This window comes from Protopterus annectens, chromosome 8.part0 (genome assembly GCF_019279795.1).
Source record: "Protopterus annectens isolate FY-2018-M chromosome 8.part0, PAN1.0, whole genome shotgun sequence".
Taxonomy (NCBI): Eukaryota; Metazoa; Chordata; order Ceratodontiformes; family Protopteridae; genus Protopterus; species Protopterus annectens.
Genome location: NC_056741.1, coordinates 1,266,057,178 through 1,266,075,421, shown reverse-complemented (window position 1 = coordinate 1,266,075,421; position 18,244 = coordinate 1,266,057,178). Strand labels below are relative to the sequence as shown.

General features: G+C 41.4%; 1 protein-coding gene across 1 annotated transcript in view; it reads left to right on the top strand.

Annotated features, from left to right (window-relative positions):
* The window catches only part of MEGF8 (multiple EGF like domains 8), a 1,779,602-nt gene that overhangs the window by 750,843 nt on the left and 1,010,515 nt on the right, over nucleotides 1-18,244 (top strand). Inside the window, exon 21 of the mRNA XM_044079419.1 lies at nucleotides 9,043-9,262. Within this exon, the coding sequence (XP_043935354.1) occupies nucleotides 9,043-9,262 (220 nt within the window). The remainder of the gene's footprint in view (nucleotides 1-9,042; nucleotides 9,263-18,244) is intronic.

Below are 18,244 nucleotides of genomic sequence, written 5' to 3'. Positions count from 1 at the left end.
CATACACAGATTCCTTTCCCTCATATCCTTATGTACGCGGTATCAGGGAGGCATACATATTTTGCCTCTCTCTGTGCTTGTGTGCACTAAAACACTGCATGTTTTTACATGTGGACTTAGATAAGCATTCATTCCTTTCCTATCCATAATCATTCCTGTAAATGAAAACACTGACCTTTGTTTGAGGATTGAACCCAAGACTTCCTACATTTCATGCAGTTGTCATTGCTTCTAGACCAACAAGTTTTCTGTAGACAGAGACTGGATTTCCCCCAAGAGCTGACATTTCTCCTTTCAACTGGGAAACTGCCAGTATGGTGAATTTTTTCTTGTTTATACACAAGCATGCAAAGGTAGTGTAAACCATTATCCTGGTGTTTTAACAACTAAACAGGAAATAAAAACACTAACCATGGAGGAGGGAAGGTTACCTTGGTAAGTAGAATAGGTAGAGCATGTTTGAAATTTTAAGGCATTGCTTTGGTGAGAGTTAAGAGTGAAAAGATAAGTAAGCAGCTTACAGAGTATACTTGTGCCTAACCAGAATATTAGGGTGAATGTAATGAAGTAATAGTTGCAGCCACTGTCTTTGTTTCGAGGTGTTTTTAAGAATGGGAGTATTGGAGCACCTTATACTGTATACAGGTAAGCGAGGTGCTCTTTCGGGATGGTGTGTGTGTGAAAGGGTGTTGCATAAATTTTCCTTGACTTCTTTAATTGTGGATGTGGAGAGATTACACCTGGTACAATTTTTTTTAAGATTTTAGTAAGAGCCTTGCATTTTTTATAACCTTCCCAAATCATTTAGGTTGATCTGAGTATGTGGCTTGTGGCATTCTGAAATAGTTGGCTTTAGCTTGATTGGTGCTTATTCTGGTATTTGGCTTTAGTTGGTGGTATCAACCATATCTGAGAATGTTAGGCTTTGTTTCCATTCCCTCCAGGACTTGTCTCTTTAACATGTCGTCTCTTACTATGTGTGAGTCATGGAATTTGATTAACTTGCCTAAGTTTTATGAGGGGATATAACTTATCCTGTACAGGTGTTAGTAAATTATAGAATGTCAAGAGGGCAGTTCTGGGGTTATTGCAATTGTAAAAATAGATGCAGATTAAATCTTGGAGCTTAGTAAGTAGCCATTCTAAGGAGGATTCTGAAACTGTTACGGACAAGACTAGTTGATACGCGCAACAGCTTTGCTTTTGAGAGACCAGGCAGATATAATAGAGGACAGTGGTCACTTATGGCGTTAGACAGTATGGTTATGGAGTGTCCTTGTTTAGAGTATATCGAACAGGATTGTTCTCATTGCTAGGGCTTGGTCTTGTACATTCAGTGGCAAATAGAGTGAAGTTAAGGGATGAAACAAATTATTTAGCAGAGTTTTTATGAGGACCCTTCCATTCAACATTAAGGTTTCCTGCTGTAAGCAGTTTCTGACACTTGGTATAGTCTGATATCATCTTTAGTGTAGTTTCAAGTGTGGTTGTGAAAGTTGGTGGAACAGTGTACATAATAGCAATGTATATATGCATGTTGTCATGATCATCAAATGCTATTTAAACTAACATCCAGCTGGAGGTCTCTGTCTAAGGAGGAATCACTTCTACTTTTAGGGTAGGAAAGAAGTTGGCATCATTCTTAAATAGTGAAGCACCATCGCCTTGGAGTGAACCTGATCTGTTCTCTGAAAATAGTGTATAATTTGTAGTCAAGTATAAATGGATGCACAAGTAGGTCACCTCAAGTTTCGCAGAGAGAGAGTCACAAAACCACCTGCATGAGTGGTCTGGTCTCAGCAGAAGCCTTGGTCCCTGAATCAAACGTCGAAGGGGGCTGTGAAAGTGCCTCACCTTCCTCAGCAATCACAAGTCTAGTAGATGAGTCAGGAGGCAAGTGAATGTCGTCTGTGGACCTAGACTTATGTTTCTTATCTTTTTTGCTCTTGGGTACATCAAGCTCGAGACAACCGCCGGGTGCCGTAGTACGCAATTGCACAGATTCCTGCCTCGGAAAAATGAGCTAAAAAATTGTCTGCCGTTAGCATAAACTGCTGATTTTCACAGTTTGCTGCAAACAATGATCAGAGAAGGCCTTAAGGTCAAGAGACTAGGCTGAAGACCTGGAAGTTGAATGGAGCAAAAATACAGGAGTTCAAGGGAATACTCAGGGGTGTGGCACCTCCGTTAGAAGTAGTAGAAATAGATGGAGTTGAAGAATGGCAGCTTTTCAAAACAGCATACATGAAGGTTGTAAAATGCTGTCAAGCCAGTTGTGGAAATGTAGTACATAAAGAAATCTGGTGGTAGAGTACAGACATCCAGGAAGTTATCAAAAGAAAGAAGTTTAAGAAGAAGTGGAAGGTAGAAAAAATGGTTCAGGCATAGAGGGAATACAAGATGGCTATGAGAGCAATGGGCGTAGGCAGAGAAGATCTCATAAGAGAAATTCAACTAGCTTCTGGAAAATGACGCTGTAGATGGCACAAGAAGTTTGATCAAACTGAGGTAATAATAGAAACATAAGGAAGACAGTTGGCAAAAGCCAGCAGCAGTCTGCCCATAAGTCCAGAGAAAATCAAAAGCAAATGGAAGGAGAATTTCATAAAGCCTTTGAATGAAGAAAACCATAAAAAAAGTTCTGCACATGCATGGCCTACAGTTTGAGGAAAGAAAATCCACCCCAGAAGTACAATGTGTACTAAAGAAGATTAAGTCTGTGAAAGAGCTGGCTCAGATGAAGCCACTTCCATAGAGGATTTTCGATGCATGTTTGATAAAGTGCACTTTCAGTGAAGTTGTGTTTGAAAAGAAAAAATATGTGACTTTAGGGGAGGAAATGGTTCTTGAGGTTACTTATCACAGTATGGAGAGAGGAATCATATCCCAGATGACTAGAAAGTAAGCATTTTAGTGCCAGTATATAAGAACAAAGGAGGTATTCACAACTGTGGGCACTACATAGGTATCAGACTTCTGTCACACTGCATGAAAGGGTTGGAGTATGTTAGTAATAAATACACAAAGCAGTAGAAAGTAAGATGGGAGAGTAGTAGTTGGTTCAGATTAGTATGCAATGCAACTGACCTGGTGTTTGCAGTGAGACAGACAGTAAAAAAACTTTACATGAGGAGAGCGTGTCTAAGTAGGCATTCCTAGACATGGAGAAAGCATATGACAAGGTCCCAAGAAAGTTGATTTGGGCAGTCTTGCAATGGTTTGAAGTCATGGAAACATTGGTACGGTTATCTGCTGGCCGTGTACAGGTACCCAGTGACATAAGTACAGGGTTTGGACTCTAGAGGAGTTCCTGGTGGGAGCGTGTACTCATTAGGGCTCAAATCTGAACCCACTGTTTGTACTGGTGGTTGACTACTTTGGCAAACAGGTTAGAAAGGACAGATCAATAAATCTGTTCAATGCAGATGATGTGGCACTACAGGCAGACTGAACAGGAACTCCAACAAATGATAGGGACTGAAATGCAAAACTGAAGAATATGGAATGAGTGCAGACAAGACCATTGTCATGGCAGTAAATGGAGGAAATCAGAAGAAGATTAAGTTTGATATACAAGGAAAAACATTGGAACAGGTTAACAGCTTAAAATATCTGGAAGGTTTGGCTGAGTAGAAGGGAAATCTGAGTGAGAAGATCAAAGCTAGAATCAGCAGTGCTGCAGCCAGCTGCCACAATGTTTCAGGGGTAATGTGTAACAAACAAAATGCCAAAGAAGTCGAAAAGTAGCTGCTCCAGTTGCATAGTAAAATAAAGCTGGGACTACAGCCCAGCCTACCTGAATTAAATTAGCAGCTTGGGGAAGGAGCAGTAAGGAGGGATAGGTTTGACGTTCACTGAGTGGGGGGATGGTTGTGCAGGCATTAAACATATATGATCCCTGGTGTAGGCTGGGGATATAAGAAGGTAATGTGATTCAAAGTGAGAAAAGAGGATATACTGGAAGAAGGCAAGCTAAACAAAGGATGTCGGGCCAAGAGATGGATGGATTGCATGAGAGAAGTCCTGAGACAGGTGGACATGATTTCTGAAGAAGACAGGAGAGTGGCTGCGAATAGAGAGAAGTGGTAACAGTTGACATGATAACACCGATCCTATGTAAAAATGGGAAAGGGTGGTGGTGGTGATAATGATATGAGGAAATAAGCATGCCCACAGTAAAGGTCATTATTGAATCTGTAGGGAATGGTAAAGGACTTTTCTAGGAAGAGTGTTCAGTAGTGAGTATCAAAAGAAGCAAGACAGACATGTAATTAGGAATGGTCCAGGTGAGTAGATTGGAAAGTTATGGTTGTATTGTGTGTGTGTGTGGGGGGGGGGTTACTTGTGCAAAGAAAAAGAGAAGACAAGGAAGATGCATTGTTCAGTGGAACAAGTGTAAGATATGTATGTCTAAGGCAAGAGGTATTTGTTGGACAAACTAAGAGGGTCTGAAGTTCTGAGGCATGTACTGGGAGGAGTTAAGATAAGGAGGATGGCGGATGTGAGTAGGGATAGTGGCTAAGGCACTATAAGTAATTGCTGTTAATAGACTATTCTCTTGATTCATCTCGATAACCTTTTCCTTGTCCCTGCTTAGTTAGCTTACTTTAATAAAGACCTTTCTGATTACAGTCTCTGTAACAGTTTAGTCATGTAGGTACCTGCCTCATTAACAGATGTTCTTGCATTTGAGTCAGAACTGATTGAACACTCCTACTGTCCCCTGGACTCGTGCTTGTAATTTTTAGTTCCATGCAGAAGACTTTATGCCCCTTAATCTGATATTTTTATTTGTAGTCATGAACTAAGGGGACAGGTTCACTTTGTTTTATTTCGTGTAGTCAGTGAAAGTATCTACAGAGACAGTGAATTCTGTGTTGACAGCCTTCGACATTGCAGAGAATGGGAAGGTTGCAGCGCTGAAGACCATTCTGATTGCAGTATGTGAAGGTCTGGGGTTACAGTAGGTACCTTATGTAACTGAGCTTACTGGCTGTTGTAGTTGTATTTTTATAGAATGGTTAGGCATTCACTTTAATTTAAAATGACAGTGGAGTATAAAAATCCTTACTTGAGTTGATTCGTGGTGCTTTTGTGTACAGATTTGAGATGTCTATAGTTCTGTCTTCTCTAGATTGGACTGAAATGAGCATCTCTTTTTTTTTGGTGTTTTTATTTTATTTATTTATTTTTTTAAGGATACTTTAAGAGGAAGCCAGCTCTGTAGTGTAGAGAGATAAAGCCCTGACAACACTACAGGCACCTCAAGTTCAAATGTCAGCTGGTCATGTAAGATGGTAGTGAGCAGCTGCTAACTCAGCCATCCTTGGGGAGGGAGAGAGTTGTCTCTGAATCGCTGCAAGGGTGACACTTGGCAAGAGCACTAGGTGTTACCCATTGGAGTTTGAATCTACTGACCTGCACTGTCACAGTTCATCTTGCTGTGGCAACTGAGGGCAACTGTATGTGCAGATGCATGCTTTACCCTGGGAGACAGCAATGGCTGAGCTTAGAGGAGCCACTGAGGTTCTCCTACTGGTGAGAGGGTAGGTTGCCCTTCAGGAACAGCAAGTTGCCCTGCTTCCCTCCCCACCCAGCTCTCAAAAGGAAATGGAGAGCTAATGGGGATTTCCCTTGAAGTAACAAATGGGGGATATGGGGCTGCCTCCTAGCCTGAGATTCTTGACTCCCATATTCTCAGAATAAATAGGCTGATTAGGTACCAGTAGTAGAGCTGTCAGGCAAGGAGCTGTGATGGTGAGACAAAAAATGAAGTAGTAAAGCATGTGTTCTGTAAGTTGGGGCTTATGTCACAGAGTTTACCAACACTGACCTGCATTCTTCCCTTCTCATGGACCCTAGTTCCAACCCTATTATCACTCGCCCTATAAATTCTCTTTTTACTTGTCATTTGAACATTAGAAGCATCAACAACAAGGTACAGGAACTTCATGCTCTCATGGCTGACCTCTCCCCAGAGATCGTGTGCCTAACTGAAACATGGTTAAAACCCACCACTACTGATAATGAAATCCTAATCCCAGGGTACAGTATAGTTAAGAGAGACCGAATCTCCAGAAAAGGAGGTGAGGTAGCCATACTCTATAAATCCAATCTAATCGTATCCATAGATGTCATACAACCGCCTCAGATTAACAATGCAGAAATCCTTATTTCCAAACTACAAATTAACATTAATAAATTTATCTACATAATCTGTGTTTATATTCCCCCAGGTAATAACATAGATACTCTTGAAGCCACCCTTCACTGGATATCAAGCCACTTCCCTCAAGAAACCTTAGTTCTCGGAGACTTTAATATAGATTGGACTACCTGTTCCCCAGTAGCTCCTTCCACCCATATTAACCTACACTCTTTCCATAAATTATTAACACTCCTACCAGGATAGGCAAATCCAACCAAAAAGAGAGTATACTTGATTGGGTGCTTATTAATAGTCATCCTAACCTATATACATCTGGTACCCTCCCTGATAGCCTAAGTGACCACCATCTCACCTACATAATTAAGCACAAAATGACCATTCCAAAGCAACCTATATTAAGATCTGTCAGAAATAAAAAGAAATTCGACCCGACCAGATTTCAACTAGAATTAAATTCTTGCAACTGGGCAATACTAAAACATCTACCCCTAGATGAAGCAGTGCAGTACTTCAACAAACAATTCCTAGAAATTCTTAATCTTCATGCTCCCATTCGTTCAAAGAAAACTAAGACAGTAGACCTTCCTTGGCTTTCTAAAGAGACCAGGCTCAAAATTAATCTTAGAAATAAAGCTTGGTCTGTATGGCGAACCACTAAACTCCCTCTTGACCAAATTAACTACAGACAACTTAGGAATGAAACCAAAAGACAAATCTTACTTGACAAAAGACAATACTATTGTAAACTACAGACAGAACATCAAAACTGTCCACAAAAATTCTGGGCTGGATTAAACAATCTTCTTCACCCTGGTCGCTCTACCACCCCTGTCCCAGCCACACTCATCGATAAACCCTCTGATGTAGTCTCCAACAGCTTTAACTGTTTCTTCACCGAGACAATCCAAACCCTTTCTAATCAACTGCCACTCGGCTCCCATAGCCTAGATACTCCCACCTATAAAAACATCCCCTCATTTACCTTTCAACCTGTAGCTACTTCATTTATCTACAAATTAATCAGAAAACTAAAACCCACCACACTCTCAGCTGACCAACTTCCAGCTGAATATTTGCAAAAATCAGCTGAGGCCATTGCCTACCCTGTGTCACTACTTATTAATCGTTCATTAGCAGAGGCCAAAATTCCTGATATCTGGAAGGTATCCTATGTAATACCTCTCCACAAAGGTGGCACTTCCACAGAGCTCTCAAATTATAGGCCCATATCTATACTTTCCCCTCTAGCAAAGATAATGGAAAAATGTGTTCAGAAACAGTTTATACAACACCTACTCATCAACCACCTATTGGCTGACACTCAACATGGTTTCAGACCTCTCCACAGTACTACCTCAGCCCTACTTGTCTTCTCTAATACCATAAATACCTATCGAAATAATAACAATACTTCCTCTGCACTATTCTTGGATCTGTCCAAAGCCTTCGATATGGTGGACCACAAACTTCTAATTGACACTCTGCAATCACTCTGTCTGGATACTATAGCCCTTCAATGGTTTAGTTCCTATCTAAATGGTAGAAAACAGGCAGTTTTATGGCAGACTAAACTCTCTACCTTACTACCCAACACTCTGGGAGTCCCACAAGGATCCATTTTAGGACCACTGTTATTTTCCATCTTCATCAACGACTTGAACACAGTCATACCTAACGCCAGTTGTATTCAATATGCAGACGACTCCACGCTGATCTGCTCTGGCACAACCCTCACAGAGTTACAATTAACAACCCAGACTACTTTTAGCAAAATAGAAAACTGGCTCTCCAGTCGTCGCCTGATACTTAATCCCAAAAAAACTAAAATGCTGCTGTTTCTACCTACACAAAGGTCTACACCCATCTACTTTTCGATCCAAGCCACGGACGGGAGCATAATCTCTCCGGACCTCTCTACTAAATTACTAGGGGTAATTATTGGCAACAACCTAAAATTTGATATACATGTAAACCAAATGATCAAAACCATCAATAAGAAATTAGGCTCGTTATATAGAATAAAAAGCTTTTTGACCCCCCAAGCCAAAACTGCCATTGCCCAAACTCACCTTCTCTCCACACTCTTGTATTCGTCCCCTCTACTTCACAATATTAGTAAATCTGTCATGAACAAACTCACCATCTGCTACAATCACATCGCCAGGTTTGTAACTGGGTCACCTTTCAGGACCCATCACTGTACCAATCTAACCCAGCTTAACTGGCTTGAGCTACCAAACCTAATTTCTTATAACCTACTAGTTATGACCCACAAAATAATATACAACCCTGACTACACTCCCTCGCTCAAAAAACTGGTTACCCCTTGTAATAACCCTCGACCTCTGAGGTCATCCAGCCGACTCCTTATCCAGACATGCAAAACTAAAAACATAGCTGGTGATTCCCTCCTCACCAACTCTGCAGGGAGAACTTGGAACAAACTTCCCCCTGATATTACCTCGCTCTCCTCTTTAAATCAATTTAAAGCTAAACTTAAACCATACCTGGCATCAATACGGAGTTGCCATTGTCTAAACCCTGGCTAGCTAATTCCCTGTTTCACATAGTTTCAGGTACCTGGCTATCACTGCATATTTCTTTATTATGTCAATTCTCTAACATCCTGAACAATAATTATGGAATAAGTAATAGTTTTTTTGTGGTGTGAATTGTAAATGATTCTGTGACTTTATTAAAGTTTTGTACTGGTTGGAGCTTTTCTCCCCGGGCCTCCGCTGAAAATGGACATGTATCCAGTCGGATTATCCCGGTTAACAAATGTAAAATAAAATAAAAATAAAATAAAATAAAATTATAGCTTCTTGTGAAAGTACATACTAACAAACAATATTTTGTTTCATTTTCATCAGGAACAATGGGACTTGTTACAGTGAATGCAAAGGGAGGACTGTTCTTACAAATATCACTTCATCTGCACTAGGCTCACAGAAAGTGAGTGGGACTACCAGTCTTGGACTGTCTTATTGTGTGTGGGTGCTGTCTACGTCTGACATCATGAAACCATGTCAGCTGGAAACATGTCCCACGATCAGTCTCACAATCCAGCCAGACATCAACACTTCCTGCACGGTGAGTACTTCTCACAATTTTGTTAGTCTGCTTTTAAGACTGCTCATTGTTTATGCTAACGCTGGCTTCAGGGTTTTAAAGAAAAACTCACTTCTTCTCTTTACTTAACATCATCCCAGAGTTATGTTTCCGGTAGTATCCTCTAGATGCTTTGTAGTGAGTAGATGCCCATAAGTGCCTTTTAATTTATTTTTTTCCCTGCCATAGATAATGAAAGTTCTACCATTTTTTCTGTCTTCAGATCTCATGTTTCAAAAATGCATTTCATGTCAGCTTGCTAGACATAGGCTAGGCATACTGTTTCCTGTATACATTTTTATCTCCTTCACATGTGTATTATTACATCTTTAGATTGTCTTGCTGAAGTCATCCAAATACACATATTAACAGCTTAAATAAAAATGTTAACCAACCAGTGTGTTTTTGGGTAAATCTGTAGGTGGAGAACGTGGATGAGTTTTATACTGTGTGTGTGTGTGTGTGTGTGTGTGTGTGTGTGTGTATATATATATATATATATATATATATATATATATATATATATATGTATATATATGTGTGTGTGTAAGTACTTTCATTTTTGATCATTGAAGGATTGCTTTGTATAAAATTTAAGGAGAGTCCGTAAATAAAATAAATGTATACTGCAGACCTTGCAATCTCTGAAGTGACAGCTTTCTGCTTCAAATTAATGATAGGACTGAGCTGACAAGTTTAATACCAAAGAAGAGTATGGGGAAACTGTGACAATTGTTTAAGGACTGCAAATCTGAGTGTTAGACAAAACCTTGCTGTTTTTAGCTAATTTGATTTGAAGATTTAATTGTGCACAGCAACCTTCAATTAGCTCTAATCAGGCCATTCAATGAAAATGTCATAGCACTGTCACTGTATTAAAACATATTTTCTGTAGGATGAATCATATAAAGGGGACACAAACTACACTGTGGGGAAGAAAGACAACCTACAAGAAACCATCACATTAGTATGGTAGGCATCATAACAGTTTGGGGGTCAAATACATTAAAGTATATTTTATTTATTTATTTAATTTTTGTTAACCAGGAAAGTCTGACTGGACACGGGTCCTTTTTCAGTTTTCAGCGGAGGCCTAGGGAGAAAAGCTCCAGACACAGTACAATACACGTTAGGATTTCATTACATCTATGAATACAATCCAGCATGCAATAGTCAAATATTAACATCATGTTATCAGTACTATATACAAGTATATTATAGACTCATTTCAGCATGTGGTAGGCAGAGTTTTACATTTTTGGTAGTAGGTTTATAAGCAGTACAATGTCAGATATTAACATCTTGTTATCAGGACTATATGCAAGTTTGTTACAGAGTCATTTCAGCATATCATTGGCAGAGTTTTACATTTGTGGCAGTATGTATATATGCAGTACATTGAGAGCTTGAGAGTAGTACAGTATTGGGAAAAATAGTACAAAAGTTTTTTGTAACAGTGGTGGTAGTATGGTGTATATCCAGTTGTTGGTCAGATTAGAAGTAGCAAGGTATCTGAGAGAAAAGGAACAAAATGTTTGAGTAGGAGTTCACTCAGAAAAATCCGTGTGCTTGGGGTAAACAGGACTAACTTGCTTAACTAGAGGAGGTAATAGGTGCTTATCAGCAAATGCATTCCTGCAACAGTGCAGTGGGTTGGTTTAACCTGGGGAGACACAGCAACAGAGCCAGTTGTTTGCATAGTGGCTTTTGAGGAGTTTTTTTAAATTGGAGGGGAGAGCTTGTAGCAGTGATGTGATTTGGGAGTTGATTCCAAACTTTGGCTATGGTGCAGGCAGAGAGAGAGACTTACCTGCATCATTTTTATGTTTGATGACATTTAAAAGATTTTGGCTACTGGATCTCAAGGTTCTGGTGGTTGTGTAGGGCTGAATTAGTTGCTGTAGTGATGGGATTTTGTCGGGCAGGCAGTACAGTTTGTGTGTTGTATAGAGTTGCTGAAGGTATCAGCTGTTGGGGCAGCTCAAGCTAGCTGAGTTGCTTTAGGGCAAAACAGTGATGGGATCTATGAGAGGCCTCAGTAGTGAACTTGGCAATCTTGTAACAAGATTCCATTTTGGTGAGTTCAGGGTGGCGAAGATTTGTCATTATAGGGGAAGCATATACAGTAGGACGGATAAGAGATGGGTCCTTGCAATTGTGGATCTAGTCTCCTTGGTCATGAATTGTTTGCTTCTATAAAGGAGACCCAGTTTTTTGTTTACTTTCTTGATTGTTTGGGCTATGTGAGGGTCAAGTCTGAGGTTGTTATTGATGATTACCCCTAGCAGTTTTGTGTGTTGTTGGAGTGATTGTGATGTTATCTTTGGAGACTATAGTTAGATCATTGCATTGCTGAGGTGGTCTACCAGGGCCAGATATGATTAAGTTGTTTTTTTTTTTGGGATTAAGAAGGAGTTTTATGCTGGTGAACCTTGCTTCTGCTAAGGGGAAGTTTTTGTTGAGTTATGGCTTATAGTTCATTCATATTTGGGGCAGCACATATAATGGTGGTTTTGTGTGCATATTGTGCTACTTTGACAGAGACTGAGGATGCAGCTATCTGGTTTGTGAATAGGGAGAACAGTAAAGGACTAAGAATGGATCCTTGAGGGACACCAATGGAGACTGGTAAAAGGGAAGACAATTGGTTTTGCCATAGCACTACTTGTTGCCGACCTGATAGGTAGTTTCTAAACCATGATATAGTGGAAGGTGGATGTTAAGGGTAGCTAGTGTTTCTAGACGTCTGCTATGGTTTACCATATCGAAGGCTTTAGATAAGTCTAGAAATATGGCGGATACGAATAGTCCTTTGTTTCTGTGGTGATTGACTAAGTTGGTAAAGGACAGTAGTGCTGTGGTGGTGCTTTGGGAGAGTCTAAAGCCGTGCTGAGAATGGGATAGCAGGTTATTTGTTAGGAGGTATTGCATTAGTTGAGAGTGAACTATTCTCTCCAATATTTTTGATAAAGGTGAGAGAATTGCTATTGGCTGGTGGTTGGTTAGCTCTCGGGATTTGCCTCCCTTGTGGAGTTGTATGTGATACTTTCCACAAGGTTGGTACAGTGGATTCTGTTGTGGACCAATTTGAGGATGGACAATGGGGTAGGCTATGGCATCAGCTGTTATCTGAAGGAAGTCAGCAGGGAGTTTGTCTGCAGCTAATGTGGTTGGTTTAAGTTTTTTCAGGAGTTTGGTAATAGTCTTAGTGGACACCGGGTGTAGGGAAAAGTTAGGGGAGTTTTGTTCTATGGTGTGGGTGGGGGTGGGATTTGTTATGGGGTTGCTGGTACTATTTTGGGTGTTGGCTAGAGTTTGGATTGTTTCAGTAAAGTATCTATTGAAATGTGTTGGGATGTTGTCGTGGTTGTTTGGCAGTTCGGGGGTAGGGGTAGTCGATTTTCCAGGGTACAGTAAACTATTTATTGTGGCCCAGAATTTCTGGGGGTTATTAGCAAATTTGTCTTGCCTGGTTTTATAGTAATTGGCTTTGTCTAGCTTTGTGTTTTTGGCTTTGTTGTGGAGTTCTAGGTAGTGTTGATTTTCTTCGTGTTTCACTGTTGCAGTCATCACATTTGGGGTTATCTGCCTGCAGGTAGCCCTCAGCCAGCCTGAATACCAGAGTCTTCAGATTTCCTCATCGGATGCTGTCGCTTCTTCCTTGACGTCAGGTCGTCAGGGGTATAAAACATGCAGCCGATGCCATTACATCAGTCTTTCTTGCCATGCAGTGCCCGAAGCAGAAGCAGTTCGCAAGTGCCGGTTGGTCGACTCCTGAAATTTTCATTTTCGAGTTTCAAACCCAAAGTCTTCAAAAAACCTAAGTACCCCATTGGGGATCCTTTTTCTTGCTCTAACTGATGTCAGTAAAAGTTAACAATTGGTCTTACCTGTGGAAAGCAAATACCTCATAGAGATTTTCATTCTTACTGCATCCTCTGCTTAGGCCCAGACCACGCCGTACCTCGTTGTTGGTTTTGTGCATTATTCAATGCCCGAACCATTCATCGTCGGGCTGTTGTTGTAGCTAATTAATTTCGTACTCGTTCTGTGCACTCTGAAATGGCTTTGTCAAGTCATCCGACTACCGAGCTTCCAAGAAAAATGCAAGGATAAAGGCAGAGACAGACCGCATAGGTCCAAAACTGCCAATGACGCTTCCGTTAAGCTAGTCGCCAGTCCACTGGTACTCAGTGAGGCACTTTCGCAGCCCCTGATACCTGCTACTTCTGATTCGCAGGCCTCTACTGAGACCCATTCGGAGTCCGGTATGCCTCAAGATGCTTCTTCGACTATGGAACCTGCAGATGTCTCTGCCTTGGATGCGTCCAGAGCCACTGTGCAGGCACCGGCTTCTGCGGGTATATTCAGGCCTACAGACATTCATATTAAACCAATGCCATCGTTTTCATCCAGGCCTAAAACTCGCACCACGCTTAGAAAACCGACAACCAAACTGCAGGCTCAGGCCCATATGCCTAAAAACCAAATGCTTAGAATGGTTGAAGACATTTATTACCTTCTTTAGGAGAAGCCAGCCTTTCCCCTCTAAGAGACCTACAACTGATTTTCTTTCTGATTTTTCTGATCAGGAATCTGATATTTCTGCTCCTTCTGATTACCAGGATTTGTCCTTATCTACTTATGAGGATTCTGATGCAGAGGATTCCATTCCCTCTGCTTCCCGTCCAGAAGATTTTTCTTTTAGTGAAACCTTGCACACTCTAAGGGAGCATTTCCGCTGGTAAGGCCAGGATTACTCTGACTTCAAAAAGAGACTTGGGGAATTCTTACTCCTACCTCAACACAAGCCTTTAGCTATCCCTCCTGTTCTGGACATTGTAGATGATGCTTTCTTGGAATCTAGCCTTTCCCCAGACACTTTACCTCCAACTCCCAGAAAATCTGACAGTTATTACAGAGTACCTGACTCTCACAAGTTCCTTTTCAAGAATCTTTCTGTGGATCCAGAGACTGTTTCCCAAGGACCAAAAGGCATTAAGGCTACTGCTGCCAGAAATCCTACCCCTTCTGATAGAGATTCTAGAGCCTTAGACAGATGGGGTAAGAAGGTATACACTTCTGCTACTTTGGCCATTAGGGCTTTAAATTGCCAGTTTCATATGTTAAAGTATCAGCAGCATGTTATGGGGCTATTTAAACAGAAAATTATGTTGATTCCTGACTGTACTGAACACTAAGAATTACAGGATTTAATGCATTCTGCAGAACAAGTTGGTAAACATACTTTGCAATCTAGTTTTAACGCTTTAGAAGCATCTTGCAGAGCTGCTGGGTATGTACTTAGAAGGCATGCTTGGCTTAAGGAACAAAACTTGCCAGGTCATGTAAAAGCTAAATTACTGGATGCTCCCTTAAACCAAGACTGCCTTTTTGGCAACAAAGCAGAAGTCATCCTCAAAAGGATGGAGGAAAAAGCTAAATCTATGCAAACTGTTAAAGATTTCCTACAAGTACAGCCTCCCAGATTCAGTGGGCATTGGCCTTCAAAGAACTGGTCCTTTCCAGTCCCTTCTAGGTCTTTTCAGTCCAAACCCAGGAAAAGCAGACCACCTACGCTACAGTCTTAGGCTAAGCTCAGACTTAAGCAGTGGGGGGGCTCCCACTTCCAAAGCAGGGAGTAGTAAGCCACCCCCATATGAAAAAATGGCACAATGACTTAACCTTAATCCTTCCAAGCCCTGCTCTACTACCTGCTCCCTTAGGAGGAAAGTTCACCCTGCATGCAAAAAACTGGGAACTCATTACCCAGGACAAATGGGTTTTGAACATAGTTTCCCAAGGATACAGATTCCACTTCCACACCTTACCAACCCCAAATGGTTGGCCAAACCTACCCCCAAATCAATGGGCAGAGGTCCAACAGCAGGTTCTCTCTCTTCTCAATATCAGGGCTATTCAGCCTGTCCCAGCAGAACAAAGGGGACAAGGGTTTTATTCAAGACTTTCTGGTACCCAGAAAAGACAACTCCTGGCATCCTATCCTGGACCTCTCTATTCTCAACACCTTTCTGGTAGTTCTAAAATTCAGAATGCTAACTCTGCAACAGCTTCTTCCCATGCTAGCCGAGGATGCCTGGCTGGCAACCCTAGACTTAAAGGAAGCTTACCTGCACATCCCAATAAGGGAATCTTGCAGTTAATACCTACGCTTCAGGGCAGGCTCCATGCACTATCAGTTCTCTGCACTTTCCTTTGGCTTGTCTACTGCGCCCACGGTATTCATAAAGTGTCTAGCTCCAGCCATTGCATTTTGCAGGCAGAGAAGCATTCAAATTTACCCATATTTGGATGATTGTCTGATTCAGGCAGAAAGCCAGGACTTGCTATTACAACACGTGGCATTCGTAAAGAAACTTCTAACATCTCTGGGGTACACCATCAGCAAAAACAAATCTCACCTAGTAACCTGCCAACAGATTTCATTCCTGGGAGCAAGCTTGAACACAACTTCCCAGATGGCATTCCTCACTCCAGAGGAAAAAAAAATATTTGACAACCTACTTCAAACTATTGGCCACAAAACCCCAGCTATCTGCAAGCCCTGGGGTTCATGGCCTCTTGCATTTTACTAATTCCATATGTGAGACTGCATATGAGGAAACTCCAATGGTATCTAAAAAGTCTATGGTGTCAACATTCTCAGGACCTGGAAACAATTTCTATCATTCCTTGCATCAAGAAAGAGTTCCTTTGGTGGGCAGAGGTCTGCTACCACAACAAGGGACTCCCTTTCAATCTACCCCCTGCTGCCTAAACCCTAACAACAGACGCATCAGACTATGCATGGGGGGCTCACATGGCAGGGCAGTGCATACAGGGCAAATGGACCCCGAGACAGATGCACCTGCATATCAATCAAAAAGAAATGTTAGCTGTACAGAATGCTCCGACAGCCTTCAAAGACCGTATTCTTCCAGGACAACTATTGGTAAAGACAGACAACACCACAGTTATGTGGTACATAAACAAGCAGGGGGGAACACACTCTTACCCTCTCTGCAGAATAGCCATGGCTCTGTGGAACACAGCCTTGAGCTACCAAGTACACCTGCAAGCTCAATTCCTGCCAGGCAAACTAAATTCACTGGCAGACTACTTAAGCAGAAATCTCATAGACCCACACGAATGGAAACTAGATCCCAAAATATTCAACCTCTTGAAAAAATGGGGGGCTCCAGAGGTAGACCTGTTTGCCTCCCCTCAGAACTACCAATTGCACAAATTCTGCACAAGAACTCCCCACAGCCAAGCATGGAAAGTGGATTCCCTGTCCTTTACCTGAGAAAGCCTCTGTTTATACCTTTCCCCCTCTGCCTCTCCTCTCGAAGGTTCTACTAAAGATCAAACAGGACAAGCCAAGAACAATACTGATTGCACCAGACTGGCCATGCCAGCACTGGTACCCCCCTCTTGCGCAGTATGATGCTGCTACAACTATGGGACCTGAAGGTTTTATATCCCTGACCTGACGTCAAGGAAGAAGAAACAGTATCTGATGTAGAAATCCGAAGACTCTGGTATTCAGGCCGGCTGAGGGCTACCTGCAGGCAGAAATGTGATGACTGCAACAGTGAATACACTCGAACATCTACATTTATGGTAAGTGTGCACAACTGTACTTTTCAAGGAAGAGGTTTTGTGTTTATGAAATTGAACCCAGGCTTTGTCCCTAGTTTTCATTATAGTTTTTGACTCTTGTTATCAAAGGGGCGTAATTAGTTTTGACTCTAATGTTTCTGGGTGGTGCATGTTCATTTAGGGCTTTGAGGAAGGCTATGTTAAAGTATTGCACTGCTTCGTCTAGAGGTAGGTGAGTAAGGGGAGTCCAGTTAATGAATTTTAGAGCACTAAGTAGGTTATTAGCGTTCTTTTTGTTCCGTATTGTTTTTAGAGTGGGGGGAGTGGTATGGTGGGATCTATTCCTAGTAAGGTAGGTTACTTGGTGGTCACTTAGACTCTCTGGGAGACAGCCTGCTTGTTGTATGAGATTGGGGTTTGATAGCAGTACTGTCGTTGGGATGTCTTTTCAATTCTTGGGAGTGAGAAATAATTTGGGTAATGCCATGTAGGTTGATATGTGAGGAGGGGTTGTAACTAGAGCATTCAGCCCAGTCTATATTAACGTCTTCGAGTAGTATGGTTTCCTGTGGGAGGGAGGTGGCCATCCAGAATAGCAGGTTTTCCAGTGTAGCAATGTTATTGCCTGCTGGAATGTAGCCGCCTGGATTAATTATAGCTTTTCTGGAATTTAGTTTTAGTTTAGCAAATATTACTTCAATATCTTTTGTTTCATGAGTGTTGTATTCAAATTGTTCCATAGTGAGATGATTTTGGAAAACTATGGCTACACCTCCACCTTTTTTCCCTGTTCTGTCATTACATATAATAATATATCCAGGTGGAGTGATCTCATTGCTTTGGTGTTCTAGCTAAAGCCAAGTTTCGGTCAACACCGCTATCTCTAGTTTGTATAAGGCTAGGAGGGCATGTATGTCTTGAATTTTGTTGAGTATACTTCTCAAAATTATGTTTAACAGGAGGAGAGAAGAGGTAGAGCTTTTGAATAGAGCCTCCGTCTGATTTAAATTAGTTATGCTTGATGAGTTGGAACCTGGATTAAGGTGTATGTCTTCACAGCAGGTGAGATTTTGGAGTAGGTGGAGGCAGATTAAGTTTGTGTAGTATTCTGGTTACTTTTTGGGAGGAGTGGGGGTTAGTTTTTTAAGTTGGTTTGTTATAAGAGTATAAAAGAGGTTGGGAGGAGAAGAGGTCAGATGGTGATATAGGGAAGTGTATTAGTTTGATGGTAGTGGTTGTAGAATCTGTTTGCCATTGAGTTGTGTTTCTCATGTAAAGCTCAGTGTGGTAAGAGGTTAGGATAGAGAGGAGGAGTAGATAGATGGTGGTTATTAGGTATATTACAAGTTTTGGAGGTTGGGT